The sequence below is a fragment of the Citrus sinensis genome, chromosome 6 (assembly GCF_022201045.2).
Source record: "Citrus sinensis cultivar Valencia sweet orange chromosome 6, DVS_A1.0, whole genome shotgun sequence".
Classification (NCBI taxonomy): Eukaryota; Viridiplantae; Streptophyta; class Magnoliopsida; order Sapindales; family Rutaceae; genus Citrus; species Citrus sinensis.
In genome coordinates, this window is record NC_068561.1 from 23,684,431 (window position 1) to 23,701,097 (window position 16,667).

At 35.7% G+C, this 16,667-nt stretch overlaps 4 protein-coding genes across 6 annotated transcripts in view; 2 read left to right on the plus strand and 2 right to left on the minus strand.

Annotated features, from left to right (window-relative positions):
- The first annotated feature begins 469 nt into the window (after positions 1–469).
- On the plus strand, positions 470–5,062 carry LOC102609674 (mannose-6-phosphate isomerase 1). The gene is made up of 5 exons (XM_006482179.3): positions 470–1,032; positions 2,604–2,771; positions 3,571–3,783; positions 4,142–4,408; positions 4,578–5,062. Exons 1-5 carry the CDS (start codon positions 676–678, stop codon positions 4,890–4,892), a joined length of 1,320 nt encoding a protein of 439 aa, XP_006482242.1. The 5' UTR covers positions 470–675; the 3' UTR covers positions 4,893–5,062.
- A 1,102-nt stretch (positions 5,063–6,164) lies between these two features.
- The window catches only part of LOC102609987 (40S ribosomal protein S7), a 73,683-nt gene continuing 63,180 nt past the window's right edge, over positions 6,165–16,667 (minus strand). For 2 of the 3 annotated variants that reach the window (XM_052443625.1, XM_052443624.1), the window contains exons 2-6: positions 7,376–7,460; positions 7,215–7,288; positions 6,995–7,118; positions 6,614–6,796; positions 6,165–6,446 (exon numbers count right to left, since the gene is read on the minus strand). In XM_052443625.1, the coding sequence (XP_052299585.1) occupies positions 6,327–6,446; positions 6,614–6,796; positions 6,995–7,118; positions 7,215–7,288; positions 7,376–7,450 (576 nt within the window). In that variant the 5' untranslated portion in view covers positions 7,451–7,460 and the 3' untranslated portion in view covers positions 6,165–6,326. Of the gene's footprint in view, positions 6,447–6,613; positions 6,797–6,994; positions 7,119–7,214; positions 7,289–7,375; positions 7,461–8,514; positions 8,671–16,667 lie in introns of those variants that run through there. The other variant, XM_006482180.4, reaches the window with a different exon arrangement.
- On the minus strand, positions 9,450–12,823 carry LOC102610296 (uncharacterized). The gene is made up of 8 exons (XM_006482181.4): positions 12,380–12,823; positions 11,729–11,773; positions 11,457–11,586; positions 10,885–10,954; positions 10,741–10,789; positions 10,287–10,384; positions 9,877–10,015; positions 9,450–9,675 (listed from the first exon to the last, which is right to left on the minus strand). Exons 1-8 carry the CDS (start codon positions 12,710–12,712, stop codon positions 9,529–9,531), a joined length of 1,011 nt encoding a protein of 336 aa, XP_006482244.1. The 5' UTR covers positions 12,713–12,823; the 3' UTR covers positions 9,450–9,528.
- Positions 13,989–15,874, plus strand: LOC102610603 (transcription factor bHLH75). Its single transcript, XM_006482182.4, has 6 exons — positions 13,989–14,514; positions 14,606–14,725; positions 14,849–14,914; positions 15,022–15,090; positions 15,190–15,267; positions 15,402–15,874. The coding sequence occupies exons 1-6, from the start codon at positions 14,122–14,124 to the stop codon at positions 15,492–15,494; spliced, it is 819 nt and encodes a 272-aa protein (XP_006482245.1). The 5' UTR covers positions 13,989–14,121; the 3' UTR covers positions 15,495–15,874.

The following is a 16,667-nucleotide window of genomic DNA, read 5'->3' on the forward strand; positions in this document are numbered from 1 at the left end:
CTTTTACCACCCAATATATTTTATAATTTGAGTCCACCGACTCCCAAATTACTCTTATGAAAGGTGGTATCAGATACTAATTTATCATCTTTCCTTTTTTGAAAAAAAAAAATTTAGAATGCTAAAACAAATTCTCATAAGCTTAAAATCCAGTTAAATTTGGAAGGATATCTGCATGAATCTAAACAAACCTCATTGGAATGGAAATAAATTAATTTCAAAAATTGCTAAAATTCCCATAAAAGTAAAAGAAAATAATTATAATTAAAGCAAGAAAATTAAATTAATTTCAAAATTTGATAAAATTCCCCGTAAAAGTAAAAGAAAAAAATTTAATTAAAGCAAGAAAATAATAAATAAAGTCAGAAGTTCCTTTCCGTGCCAAACAAGTGAAAAAAAATTAAAATAGAAAAAATAGGAAGATGAGAAAGAAAGGAAAGAAAAAGAAAAGAAAAAGGAAACTGTAAAGTGCGTCAGAGTCATAATAAGCATAGCCCACTTCGTCTTCACTCAATCTCTCGAATCTCTCTCTTTCAACACGCTGTTTCCCTCTCTCTTGTTACCCTTTCAAACTCTTTAAAAACCAGCAATGCCACCCCATTCTAGCCATTACCCATTTCCCCATACACTCTTTTAGGACTGCCCGTCTGCTCATTTCTTCGAAAACTCAGTACCATGGACGCTGATTCGAAGGCTGCAAGGAGGCTGACGTGTTCCGTCCAGAAATACGATTGGGGCCGAACCGGTGCTGACTCCCTCGTTTCCAAGCTGTACGGGTTGAACTCTGGGAAGAGGACTGATATCGACAAGCCTTATGCCGAGTTCTGGATGGGAACTCACGAGTCTGGGCCCTCGTTTCTGGCGAAGAAGGGCGGTGCTGGTGGCGTTGCTGGCGCAGTAGTAAACGGGTCGTCGGCGAATGGTGGGTGTGGTGAGATTGTCAGTTTGAAATCATGGATATTGAAGAATCCTAGTGTGCTTGGTGATAAGGTTTTACACCGTTGGGGCTGTGATCTCCCTTTCTTGTTCAAGGTTTGTTTTCTTTTCATGTTTTTGCTGCCATATTTTTGTTTATTATTATTTTTTTTAATGTGGGTATCTGCGTTTTTCCAAAAGGGAGTAACTTTTTTCGGCTGATAATCAGAGTTAGTATGTGAAATGGCCATTAAAGCGAAAATTGATTAATTGGAATGGAGTCGCAAGTCTTGCCGCCTGGCAAAATGGTTTTTGCAAATTCAAATTTTCGTTTTTTATTATATTTTTAATGTGTGTGTGTGTGTGTTTTTTTTTAATTGAAATTGTGCTTTTGGCTACATATGAATGGACATTGGTGTGAGAACTGATTCATTTGAATAGTTCCTAAAATCATGCTACTTGGAAATTCTTGATGGGAATTCAGAAGTTGATTACTGTTGAACTGAATTAAAAATGAATTTGTAGAAGATGGTTGGTCATTGTTAATGGTAAAAACTTATACCTGTTCAACAATGGTAAGTTGATTGGTAATGATCGTGTTTTCTGTTTGAAATTTTAGTAAAATTTACTATTGAGAAGTTGAGGCTTAGAATTATAGAATGTTTATTGCCTACCTTATTGTTATTTTTTTGAAATTTTTGGGTTGGTATTATTTTATTTTTTCAATTATATCTTTCAAGAGAAAGTAGGTGTTTTGGGGGAATAATATGCCTTGTAATATATACATGTACTATGAATGTTAAGATGGGAATTGATTCATTAGAATGGATTCTTAACTCCTACAACTTGAGAATTCTTCATGGGAATTCAGAAACTAAATTGATCTGAAGTTTGGAATGGTGGATGGTCATTGTTGATGGTAAAACTTTATCCTGGTCAAAAAATGTTGGTTGGCTACTAGCATTTACATTTCAGTCTTAAATTTATTAAATTTTCTATTAGGAAGTTGAGAGAATATATACCAAGGGTTGTTCTTGCTTATCTGTGTGAATTATTATTTTTAAAATTAAAAGAGAGAGAGAGAGAGAGAGCTAGAGAGATGATTTAGACTGGAGATGATTTTCTTTCTAATTTTCTATTCTAATCTCTTAGTTTATACTAATGTCTTCATCAGTCTCTTTCCCATTTTTTTTTTTTGGGCCTTTGAATGCTTTTGGAGAGAATATATTCCTATTCTTATAATGTCCCATTATTCCCTCACTTTTCATGAGCCTGTGCATAATTATCTCAAAATACACCAAAAAGAAAAAGAAATCTTCATGATCTTGGAGATTCTTTAGTGATGTGCAAAAAGCTTCAAAGATCACATTGTTCTGTTAAAAACTATGATTGGGGCCAAGTGGGCCATGACCCACAGTTGCAACAGTGTTTAGTCGAAATTCTGGGAAAAGCCTTATGCTGAGTGGATGGGCACTAATGACTTAGGACGGTTGGCTATGAGTTGGGTTAGAGTGAGAGTTTGATAAGTTGGGTTTGTTCTGTCTTCTTTAAAGTGGGGAATTTAAGATCGTATGTACTGATTTGTTTCTGTAACTGATTTTCCTTTTTTCAAATCAAATTCATGACTCCTAACTTTATGATTTCGTTTGGCAGCAGTGACTGATTTTCATTGTTTGGTATCGTCTTAGGTACTTTCAGTTGCGAAAGCATTGTCAATACAGGCTCATCCAGATAAGGAGTTGGCAAAGACACTGCACAAATTACTGCCAAATGTATATAAGGATGACAATCACAAGCCTGAGATGGCCTTGGCAATAACAGAGTTCGAGGCCCTTTGTAGCTTTATCAGTCTTCAGGTATCATATCAGTTCTCCATCTCAAATAAATTGTTGTGATTGTAATTGGTTATTTTCAGAAGATGAATGTCACTATTTTTCCTGCTCAATATGATTCTGATTGCTTTCCTTTGTATCTTGAATAATTTAACTTTTTTAATGTCATTTTGTCTTATATGTCTTGTTACCGAAATTTAACTTACAATCATACACTGAAAACTTTTTTCTCAGTTTATTTTGCCAAGATCTTTAAAGATTCGCTGGTGTGATCACATCATGCCAGTTTTTTGGAAGAGAGCTCCTCAGAGCTGAACTGTTGTCCATATCCTCTCCCCAGATCAGGACATTTGCTTGCGTAGTTACTGGGAAACTGATGGTAGAACACTATAGTAAGGATTAGGATGGTCTTACTTAATCAAGGGAAAATAAAAAAGTAGAGAAAACTGAAAGGTTTGTGATTTAATTGTTCTTGAAACTTGACTATTGCTGTATCTGAGCTTCTGTGCAAACCATACAGGTTTCCTGAAACTTTTAATCTAGCTGGGAGGCCTAGGCTATTACACCTTTGTTGACTGATTTGATTCTAATGCCACCCATATGTTGTACCTAAAAGTTTGATGGGTTAACTACAATTTTATGATGGAATTCTTTTAATTCTTAATTGAGTTCCCACACTACAAAAAAGGGGTAATATTCCACCTCTCTCTTTTTCTTCTTATTCTTTGAAGATATATACACGTATTGGATGGTTTTGTGGAAAATAAGTTTTTACTTTCAGCTGATGTAAGTAGCATATGCTTACTGATGTTGATGATTCCAGGAGCTCAAGAGTGTGCTGCAAAACGTTCCTGAGATTGTGGAACTTGTTGGCAGCGAGGAAGCAAACCGAGTTTTGCATGTTGAAATGCAGGATGGGGAGGAGAAAGCAAAATTTGTTCTGCAGTCAATTTTCACTAATCTCATGACAGCTAGCATGGAGATGACAACTAAAGCAACAACAAAACTGAAAAGTCGCCTGCATAAGGAAAGTCAGGTTAGTGGAAGATCCCTTCTTAGCATATAATTTTTAGACCATATTTTATGTTTGTTTTAGTGGAAATTCTCGATGTTGTGTGCCTTATGTTGTTATTCAGTTGTATTCATTTTTGTTCCCCCCCCGCCCCAAACTGCTTCATTGGGATTGATAACAGTTACAACAACTCTTAGATGACATTGCATAGATATTTTCTTTAACAAGGGGGCACATCTCTGTAACAATAAGATCTATGAACATGTTGCTTGTTATTTTACTATCTCCAGCTAGAATATGAAAAGTTATCTTTCTTTTGCTTCTCTTCCTGTAATATTCTCAACCATAATGATGAAAGTTGTTCCTTTTCTGTATGCATTAGGTGAGGCCATTGACTGAAAAGGAGCAGCTGGTGTTGCGGTTAGAGAAGCAATATCCAGCTGACATTGGTGTCATAGCAGCTTTCTTTTTTAATTATGTCAAGCTTAATCCTGGTCAAGCACTGTATCTTGGAGCAAATGAACCCCATGCATATATTTCTGGTGAATGCATTGAATGCATGGCAACTTCAGATAATGTTGTTCGGGCTGGTCTTACTCCTAAACACCGAGACGTTCAAACTCTCTGTTCCATGCTCACATATAAACAAGTAAGAATTTGTTGCTTATTGTGTTCATGGTTTTTAGAATGAACTTTCTGATAGGGTGAAACAGAGCATTATATGGATGTGAAGCTAGTAGGATGAAAACACTGACACACTTGCCATCAATGAAGACAAAACTGTTAACTCATCAGCTTCTTTTCTGCATCTTTTTCAGGGCTTCCCTGAAATCCTGAAAGGGTTTCCATTGAGTCCATATATAACAAGGTACCTTCCGCCTTTTGATGAGTTTGAGGTTGATTGCTGCATACTTCCCAAGGGAACATCGTCCGTGTTTCCAGCAGTCTCTGGTCCTTCAATTTTCTTGGTCACAGATGGCGAGGGATCAATGCTTACAGCATCCCACAATGATGCTGTTGCTGAAGGAGACGTTCTATTTGCTCCAGCCAACACTGAGATTAACATAACTACTTCATCCAAGTTGCAACTGTATAGAGCAGGGGTGAACAGCAGGTTCCTCCAAATTGTATGAGTACAAAACAGTAGTTTCGGTCCTCTTCTAGTCCAGCAAATGATTTTTTCATTTATGCTATATAGTTCTACAGTTTATAATTTGGCCTTTCTACTATAATGTAATTTTAGAACTTACATGTAAATGCGTTGTGATATAGTAAAAGTAATAGGATTTAAAATTATACCTCATTCAGAAAGGAAATGCAAGCTGGTTGTTCATAATTCTTCTAATCATTCTGCAATTATGTTAAATCCTCCATTCCTTTCATTTTTCATTTACGCTTATGGAAGATTGGAAACAGATTTTGTAATTAAAAGGATGGTTCGTGGGAGGACTGTACTACTAATGATCAAAGAAATGGAGGATTTACATGGTAGTAAGAGACTGCAATGGTAATATCTAAAATTTTCAATCTTTTCCTTTAACTACTTCATAACATTTATCCTTTATTAACTGAAATTTGCATGACTAAATCATCCCTGTCATTTGGAGATTTGGAGTAGGATTGGATTATTTCAACTTACATTTCACTTGAACTTGTAGCCATTCCTTGTTACTGCTCATATCAAAAAGTTTTAAGTTGGCTAAGAAGTTATTAAGATGAAAATGGGCAGCTTGACTTTCGGCGCCTATCAAAAATTTAAGTTGAAGTTGGGCGGTTGTCAAAGTGTCTAATGTCTTCCCCCTCTCTCCCTCTCCCTCTCTCTTTTTTTTTTTTTTTTTTTTTTTAAATATATTACAATCTTACAAAGACAGGTTTATAATAATTTGGGAACCACTGTAGTCGGAATGCATATGCTTGTATAGCTCAAGGTCTACCGAGCATAAAACAAGAAGAATTTGCGCATTAACTTATCCGTAAAGAGATGTAAAATGGTTACATAAAGAGATGAGTCCCATGCGTTACACAAGCCTTGCGCAAACGGGACAGCCACAGGCAATCCACGCACACGTGTTTTAGCAAAGCCAACAGCTTAACATTCATCAAATATCAAATGGTAAAATCTGTGCAACTCCTAACATTGCAATGATTATATAAATCTCAAAATTTCGTCCCAGCATGATCTCACATTGCTTACCAAGGATTTTCTAAATAAATTAAACTTTGCAGCAACGAAAACAATGAACAAGTTCATGTGCTGCTATTGTTAAGTGCTCTACAAATATGCTCCAGCAGAGCAAATGCTGCAAATTTAACATGACAAACACAAGCACAACCCCATTTGCAAGTAAACAGATCTCACTTCAACTAGAAGGCACGATGTTTCTCAGCTCAACAATTTCATGAAATGAAGAAACAAAAAGAAATTCATAAAGCTTCATCTGTCCTATGCAAAATGATGTCATACCAAATTTAAGAGTCAAAATTTTAAATAGTACCCTATCCAAATCAAAATTATAGTGCAACAAAATAAACAGTGACAAACACAAATGATCATCTGCAACAACTCTTCAGGCATCTGTAATTGGATAATCAAAAACCACGTCTTTGCCGGTAAGCTTTCTGTAAACCCCTGAAAAAGACTCCAACTTGTACTCCGTGTTGTTCCTCTCCTTTGGATCCAAGAAAATCTAACATGCAAGGAAATGAGACAACCATGTCATATATGGCTGATAATGACTGCCAACTAGGTGCAAACAAAACATTTAATACTTCCTACTAATATCTGTTGGTATTTTATCAGTCACTCATAATTAGTAGTTTTATTTTTATTTCCATGACTGAAGCTTTTAACTACCTTGATTATTTTGGATCCATCGAGACGGTATCTGACACGTTTTCCAACAATCTCAGCTGGGTAAACTACATCTTCAAGCATGGCATCATGAACAGCTGTGAGTGTGCGACTGCGAGGTCTCTGAACAGCAGAGCCTTTCTTTGGTGGCCTGACTATCCTTCGGGTGGCAATGAGTACAACATCCTGTTACACAATAACAACCATGTCAATGATGCCTGACAACCATATTCTTGAATGTGAAAACTTCAGAATGCTAGTGCTACAACATATTTGCAGGTACATTCATAGCAATGTACTAGAAGGAATACATCATTCAAGCCCAGGAAGAAAAAAAAATGCTAGAATAACATTTCTCAATAACCCTAAGAATGAGTACAATACCTTGCCACTGAATTTCTTCTCCAGCTCTCTCACAAGGCGAGAATGAATCTTCCGATAAGCCTTCCTCAATCTGTAAGGCACATAGACAACAATTGCCTTGCGGTTTCCAGAAACATCCATTTGACTGCACAATTAGAGAGATTGTCTACAGGATGTTAAAGAAAAGGCATGTAAAAAGCAAGGAAAAAGAAAGAAGAAGATGAATCAATACTAAACATACATGGCTTGATTAATGTAAAGATCTTTCAAGTCACTTTTAAGCTCCTGGTTGGTATTCTCCAAATCAAACAGTGCCTGCAGTCATATCAAACATCATTAATTAAGCATTGTGGAATACCAGAGAACTAAGATCAAGTTAATTAGAAGGCAGCACAAAAGAACCTGGGCAACTGTCTCCTCAAACTCAGTAGGTTCGGCATCCTTGTCTTTTTGGATTTTCTTCTTAGTCGTGAACATCTTGACAGCTCTGTTTTGTAGAGTTAAGCAAGTTAGAAATAAAATGTGAGAAAGAAAATATCAGTTACTGGAGGGGGATCACAGTAAAACTTGATTAAACAATAAGTCTCAATGTTATTTTATAAATAGCAACAACTCAACAAGTAGTAATTTTGCACAAACATCACAAAAGGGTAATGCTAGGAGAATAAAGCATTAACTTATAAAGCAATACATAATCAAAGTTCAATTTATAAAGCTTACGTATATAGTGAACAACTGCTCACCAATTTTCCCCTAAATTAAGTTAAAAGCGAAAAATATTCAAAGGGAAATTGCAATGAATTCAAAACAACCACCCATTTGCCAAATTTTCAATGCATGCCCTGATTCAAAGAGAATGACTTCCTAATGAGCGACCAGAAGTCTTAACATTAACCCATTTTAACAACAACAGCTGACCACACCACCCAGCAGACGCAGCATTAAACACCGTCCAAGAGACAGCATTCCCTCAGCAATAAGGAGGGAAGGATTTAAAAAAAGAAAGCATAATTACCCATTCAATCGCCAGTATTGTCATCCTACACCAATCTCCACAATACAAACACTCATTAAAACCTAATTTAACTTGACAATAATACCACATTCCTTTTCTCTCTGCAGTTTCCTCCATGTTCTGAGAGACAAAAGCTACAACGCCATAATGCAATAGCAAGAAACAAAGAAATTCAAAGAGCCTATCGATACATCACACTCGGTTACACAAAGAGCCAACTGACTATTCTAAATGAAATAAAACTACAAGTAAACTGCGAAAGAATATGACTTTCGTAAGGTGCATAAAACATAGAGGAACAGCTTTCGTTTCATGATACAAGAGAGCACAAAGCCAGATAACAAACACGTAAAAGAAGACAAAACATTTGATTCTAAATTAGAGTAATCAAGCAAATCAATAGAATCTAAGCATTCACAAATAACACACACCCCAAAAAAAAAAAAAAAAGCAACTTTGTTCATCAATCAGAATCATGAGTTGCATTAAAGAAAACTGAGAGAGTATATTAGGGTTTAAGGCTTACCGCAGCGAAGCTTTTAGATCTGTATGCACGAGTAGAAAAAAACACACAAGCTTGCTGCTGCTACTTAACAAAGAGAAGGGTTGGAATGGGTAGAAGAGAAGGATTTAATAGGTGTCCAGAGACACGGTTAAAAATTAACCTAAGTTGGACGGTCGAGATTGAGAGGACATGTTGACCTCTGGGCCTTGATGTAAAAAATCGATTTTATGGGTTTGTTTCAATATAGGCCCAAATAAAGTTCATTGATTCAATGCATTTTGGGCTAAAATAGAAGAAGCCCGTTTTTCACAAATTAATATTATCATTATCAAAAATATAAATAAATAACGTGGAATACGGCGGATGACATTGGGGACTATCGGAACTTTCCATTTTAGTGGGCGACGTGGCATGACCGATAACTTGTTTATTTTAAAATTGGTAGACCCCATGGCACTAAAATAGACGATTTCATTTGAATCCGCAAGGTCTGTCAAAATGGCAAGTTTTAATTGGTCACATTCACATAGTAGCCTTAATCATTTTCTTTTTGGTTGATGATTTTACATTTTGGTTCCTTATTCATGAATAATGCCAATTGTCACCAATGCTAAGACTTTTTATCAAATTTTGGCCAATTTCGCTAGTATTGTTTCTATCATTGGAGCTTTCAAATAACGTATTATTTGGCCAATTTGGCACCATTTACTCAAGTTCTGCCTACTCAGAAGATCTCCCATATCATTCTAACGTATTTGATTCAAGTAATGTCCGGCTAGGCGCTGACTTTAAATAATTTTGATTTTTTCTTCACTTGAAACGCAAATTTAAAGATCCGTTTAAAAAAAGAAAAAAAAAAAGGGGGGGGGGGGGGGGGGACACCATTATCTTTTGTAATTTCGGATGCATGATCACCAGTAATAATAATTATCCTGCTCAAGGTTGCCAAAAGAATATGAAGCAAAAAGAGGTTCCATTTCCTCAAAGATGTTAAATTTTCTCGAGTTTGTTTACCATAGAGCAAGTTGATCGGCTCTATCTTCTTAAACCATCTAGCCATGATAGAATAACACTTGCACCTTTCTCCCAGGAACAATCTAACATCATGTCATGAGCAACCCCTTCAACACAGACTGGCGACACACCATAAAACGAGCCTGTTTCGCTGAGTCCTTGCGCATCCTGCAAGATGCAGTAGTCATGATACAGCCAGCTCAATTTGAAAGAGAGAGTCAATAATTTGCTCAGAACTGTGTACCCTGATAAAATTACAATGATTTTGGAGAAAAATGGCAGGGGAAATTTACTTTAACACATAACCGAATTTGCTACAGGGTTAGAGAAAAGAATCAAGTAGTCAACAATGGAAGTGACAATAATTACCACTATGAAGTCATCTTTTGCACCCAAAACAAGAACTTTAATAGAAGATTTTGGCACTGAAGGAACTGGAAGTGATGCATTTAGCTTTCTCAAATCAAACAGTGGCATTCTTGAACTTTCCTTCATTAGTTCCTGATAACTGCAAGAAAGCAAGTTCAAAGAAGTATCATATAGAGAAAGACAGATCACATAGCATAGAGCAAATTCATTTCTTTCCAAAGAAAACTTAGTATAGGGTAACACGTCAGTAGTTAACAACTAGGAAAAGCGTTTCTGATTCTGATTTTATCCCCGTAGTGATCATCTTTTAAATGCGAATTCTTGTTATAAAATCATACACTTGTCTGAGACCACATTATGAACAACATGAAGAATGCTTAAAAATTAAAAAAGGAAGCTCGTGAACAAACCGTAGAACCAGATGATCCTCCATCGATGAAGAGAAAAAAGTTTCCTTACAAAGAGACAGATCAGTCTGAAAAGCTTTAGCTGCCAAGCTGTGGGTCACCTGCTCACAGTTTTGGATAAATCTTACTTCAGTCATATTAAATATTTACTCTGAGCACAAAAGCAAGAATACCGAAGATATTGATGAAAAAGGATTAATATCAAATTTTCTCTGATCATCCAACAGTTTGAAATCAAAGGATATAGGAATATGACCATCTAGACACAATATATGCCCAGTGAAAAATACAACCAACAGACTCTTAAAGTCTAAACTGGGCAATTGTTGAATTCCAGATCTTTAGTTGAATTATAGAAAGTAATTGATCAAGTGTTCGTTATAAGTTTTACAAAAATAGATTCAGGAAAAAAAATAACAAACAAAAATTATTTTTCTCAAAATGTGACTGTAGATACCTTAAATGCAGCAATAGGTTTGGTAAACAGATACCGCCACACTAACCCACTGAACACAAGAAAAAAAGAAAAATCTTAGTCTAAGCCAATGTTACTTCAATAACGTAGAGTCTGTGCATAATACATTACAGTAGGGAAAATCACCTATTACCCGAAGGAGGTACAGAGCACACAAGTACCACTCCTGCTAACTCAGGATATGGAGTTTCCATTTCTAAAATAAAGCCAACCATAAGAACAACATCAGTACTAGCGAAAAGTAGTTGAAACCAATTAGAACCACCATTATGAATTATATATCTGTGCATTGCAGGGTTACAGAGTCTAACATCAAAAGTAATAAGAAGAAATTATAAGTTACACATTTTAGAGGTTCTAAATGTATAAAATTGTGTCCCGAAACCAGAATTCATATGAGGTGAAATGTATTGTGCTGCAGTCATGGCTTACATCAACTCAAGAATGCTACTCATAGTCGACAAAAGAGGAACATAAAAGCAAAATTGACACACATAATGTTCTAAGATCTCAGCTATACAAATGACGACTCTTAACTGTTTTCTAAGATGTTTTTGGCTTGTATAATCTTCAAAAATGCCTCATTGACTTTGAAGGAATTTAAATCTACAATGCAATTCTTCAGCAACTGTGTACTCAATTCTTATGATCATGCCTGTTTCACTCTTGTTTTTAACCAACCAGAAGTAGACACTCACCTAACATTTTTTCATTTCTTATCCTTGCAATATAATACTGAATTATTAGCCCCCCAAATGAGTGTCCAAGCAGGACTGGAGGCAAACTGAGGTTCTTCTGGATAAAGTCAGCGACATCACCTGCATGTGTCTACTGCAGAATTTAGGGAGAACATAAAATTAGAAAATCACATTTTTATTTTATGGAAATCATAGTAAAACATTAAATGAAAGAAGAATATCATAAAATTAGATTGTCCAAGGGACTGCTTCTCAGTGACGAGCTAAAGTACCTGGAGAGAACCAGCAACAGTACCAGGGGGTGCATCACTTTCACCCTGCACAATTAAAGAAGGTGAATGAAGTCAGCTTGAGATCCACAAACAAAAAGACTATCAATACTTCCAACAGCTGATATACATCAAAGAGAAGCACAACTATGTCCCGAATCCATTACAAATTAAACACATTACACTATAGACACTTTGCCAAGTATCAATATAAGAACTCCTAAGGAGTTTCCATGGCAATATGGTCCTGTTGGAATCAATGCAGATTAATAGAAAGGAAATAAAAAGTAAAGAATAGAGATAAGCAAAGCTCTATAGAGAGAGTAAAATTATGCAGAGATTCATCCACGTTAATTTTCTTTAAGATGCAGTATAAAATTTTCTTTCTGTATTCGCTCAGTGTCTATGCTATGACGATTTTAAAGTAAAGCCAAAAAAAAAAAAAAAACCTACTAAGTCAAGAACTATACAAATCAGATATTGCCACAAGAATTCAAACCAATTAAGCTTCAAGATTGACAAAAAAAAAGAAAAAAGAGTAAAATCACCAGATGCAACAACAAATTAACAGTGCATGAATAAAATTCAGTACCAATCAAGCTTAAAATAAAAATAATAAAAATAATAAAAATAAAGAGAGAGAAAAAGAATGACCTGACCCAGCAAGCTGACAGCATAGCAATCGAACCCAGAATCAGCAAAGAAACGCAACCAGTGTTCAGCCCAGCACCAAGCTGCATGATAACTCCCATGAACAAAAACCAAAGGTGGCCTTTTTTCATTTTTCTTATCTGGGTCCTTGCTTGTCACACTCTTTTGCTCAACCACCTCGATGTTCAAACCAGAAGGCAGCTGGTGAGAGACACGAGTCTGCCCTTGCTTCAGCTCGAAGGGTACCCGCATTTTGTGAGCTTTGTTCAGGACAGCCAGGGGTTTCACTGTCATTTTGTTCGGAAGGGTGGTGTGCAGATAGAGAAGTGAAGCCATTGCTGTGAAGTTATGAGCTAAGCGAAAACTCGGCTTTGGTTTTACTTTTTATCTCATTTGGATTTTAAGATAGCAGAGTGGAATGTTATAACTTGAAAATGAACGTTTAACTCTTCAACCATAGTAGTTAGTATATTACTGCCCACTTTTTAATTGGATGGACTAGCCGATATATATATATATATATATTGAATACAGACTAGCCGATATATTGAAATTGCACGAAAAATATTAATTTTTTTAATTAAAAAAATTTAAAACAATCACAAAATTTATGTTATTTTATCTCTCACGTATTATATATCAGTAAACAATAAATTTATCATTCATATAAAAAAAATAAAAATAATTAATAAGACGAAAAAAATTGTTGATGAATGATTTTATTCTCAATTTTATTTTTTAACTTAAATTCATAATTTTCGTATTCTATTTAAATTTTTCGTTTTTTTTAAATTAGATCATATTAAAAAAATTTGAGGAAATTAAATATATAATTATTGCTTTTATTCGTATGTTCCATGACTTTCCATCATGTTGTGGATAATTGAAATATGTGCTTGGAAGAAAGGTATTGAAAACCTTCATCACTCTCCTCACACACGATCCACGTGGAATTTATCAGCCAATCTGAAGCGAGAAATGAATTACTAGAGATGTTTGGGGTCAAATAGAAGAAAAATCATTTTGAAAACTTGATTTACTTTTTGATGCACTCATTACCCCGTGGCAATTGGCATCCGATTATGTTGGAGGCAATGACAGCAAATCAACAAACGTTTGGCTATTTTGGTAATTTTGGTAAAAGGCGGTTTTTGCGAGAGTTTTGATAGTTGAAACATTTGTAGAGTATGAAAATCAACCGTTTTACTTAGACATTTTTTAACTAAATAAATTTAACCCAAAAGATATATAAAATTTATTGATGATATAAAAGCTTGAAAAAGAAAAGATGGCACGATATATGAAATTTTATTTTTTTAACTCAAAATAATGGAATCATATTCATGTGTCTTAAAATATTTGAGAATTGATTTAGTGAACGAAACGCGTGAAGATCTTTGGTTAAAAGTTATGAGCCCCACAATAGAACTCCCTCAAACAAAGCTACCATGCTCGCAATCGCATACTAATCAAACTCCGTTAATGGATATACATGAATTCTTAAAATGATTCCTATAGAGGAAAATTCAGCTTCAGAAAGTGAAATTGCCACTTGGAACTTCATGTGTGTTTTAAATTATTTTACTTCCTTAATTATAAAGGAAAACAAATTGCACTCTTATCCCCTCATTAGCGTGACCAAGACATCTAAGAGTTAACGGTACTCTATAAATTGCAGTTTCAGCCTATCAAATTTGAACCACCACTCAGCCCTCTGAGAAACTCTGTATATAGTTGCCACTTACATGGCAGATTTTCGAGAAAATACGCAGAGTTTAAGGGCAAGTCAAGCGTTCACCGAGCTTGGTGTGAACATGGAAATGGTAAAGCATTTTGCAGAGCTAAAGCCGAGCATGTTAGAGTATTTCAACACGCCAAACTTCTCATTAGCAACCCCCTTGGCCCACCAGCAACCCGAGTTTCTTGCAGGCTGTTCTTATAACAATTCTTTTAGCAATTTTCAAACAGATAGCCGGATTGTAGTACCCCGTGTTCGTACCGTAAGGGGGAATGAAGATGTCTTGTATGAAAGCAGCAGAAGAGAAGTTACAGAACAATCAACAAGTATCTCCAAGACCATGTGTTCTTCGGCTTCGACGAGTGAGACTCAGGGAGACACCTACAAGAATAAAAAAATTGTATGCGTAAATTGTTCCTCTTCGAAATTTATTTATTTAACTGTCCCTGTGAGTCACTGCTTCATTGGTAATCTGATATATGCATTTTCAGAGATCAAGAAGAGGGAAGAAAGTGAGTAGCAATGAGAAGGAGGAGGGAAATCCAGAGAGAATTATTCATGTCAGAGCAAAAAGAGGCCAAGCTACTGACAGTCACAGCATAGCAGAAAGGGTTTGTATATTTGCAAGTTTTAGCCCATACAAGCAGTGAATGAATTGACTGTTACAAGGAACATCAATTGAAGAACTAAGCAATAATTCTTTTTGTTTTCCCTTATTCTGGTCTGTGAATCAGGTCAGAAGAGAAAAAATCAATAAGAAAATGAGATGCTTGCAGGACCTTGTCCCAGGATGCCACAAGGTCGATTTTATATTTTTTTAAAATAACAGTGCATGTTGGTTTAAAGTCATGCATTCCTGATAATATGTGAATATAATTATCCTCAGCATGAGTGGGTAAATGTGCAGGATATGGGAATGGCAGGGATGTTGGAGGAGATAATCAATTATGTTCATTCACTGCAGAATCAAGTTGAAGTAAGTCGCAGACATATCCAAAGTCTAGTATTATTCATCCCAAAAGCTGTCACACCAACAGTTTTGAACTAATTTCTCTTTTTGTCCTCCTGAATTCAGTTTCTTTCGATGGAACTTGCGGCTGCGTGTTCCTCTAACGATTTAAACATCGAAACAGAATCTAGCAGAAAGACACAGGTATGCGTGTATGGACTTGCATTGCACGTACGTATGTGTGCATATGCCCTGGCACATAATTACGTGCACAATTGTACGCATTTATGGGTGAACAAATGTAAAGTGAGTGATGTAGAATATATTTTATGCGTCAGGGAACCAATTCACATGAGGCACTGGAGATGGAGATATGGGCAAAAGAAGCATATGGAGAGTACACCAGCTTCCACTCAACATGGTCCCTTTGACTCTACTTTTGGCTCTTATTCCCTATTTGAGACACAAGCACATGTGCATGCTTCATACGCCTCTTCTGGCAAATCAAATCTGTGTTCAGTTATGCTGCAAATGTTCCAAAGATATGTGTATTGCTTCATGAAGGGTTGAGGACTAAAGTACAAAAGTTGGAATCTTTCTTATTTTTGTCCAAATCCAGGAACTGATTTTCCTTAATATGATGACTCTACTGCGTATGGTATATGATTTTGTAGCATCCTATGTATTGGTGTTGCCATGTTCGGCAGAGCAGTTAAGCAGAAAATGATTCTGATGTGACTTGGGTTCAATGTATTGCTTGTATACTCAATTTTATGTGTTGGAATTTAGCATTTGGGTCACTTTGTGCAACTATTATGCCCATTTAATCAGACACTTGCATGTGCTTCATGGTTTCTTTGCGTGCAAGATGTGAGAGAGACAGAACAAGAGAGTTTCCAAATTGTTTTCAGAATCCATTGGTCACAAATTCAATCTCCAAATTCATCACAAACATCTGTGAAAACCAAAACACTTGCTTCAATAACTAAAAGACACATGCACTTGCAGCTGTCCTAAAGCAATCAAGCTTAGCCAGCAATGATAATCTTTTTGTCTTCGGCTACCTAGTGTTTGTTCTTCTTTAGTGAAAATAATTTATTGATTCCAAATAATATCCTCGGACAATGAAAGTTCATCATAGCTGAGAAGTCAAATTGATAGGAGAAGCATCACCATCCAGTCTATTGCTTCAATACAAAGGAATAGTGTCTTAAGTCTCAGCAATATCCAAATTACTAGCAACATTTCAATTATATGTTCCTTTGTGCATCATCAGTCAATTCCATTCAACTATAAAGAAGGTTGAATTATAACACCAAAAAAAAAAAAAATGATAAATTGCATATGAACAATCAAAGGATTAGCTAAAATGGGTTCCACAAACATATAGATAATAAAATCCCATAGATGTTGCCAATTCATGTACTGAATGATTGATTTAAACAATGCAATACATAATATATATATTCGGGGGGCATCAAGGAAAATAAAATGGAGATGCATTGTATCCTAAACCACAAGATTGAGAGAGGACAACTAGCATGGGCCATATCTTGTTCACAAGAGGATGGAACAATATGGGTTCTCAATTTTCCTGAAAGAAA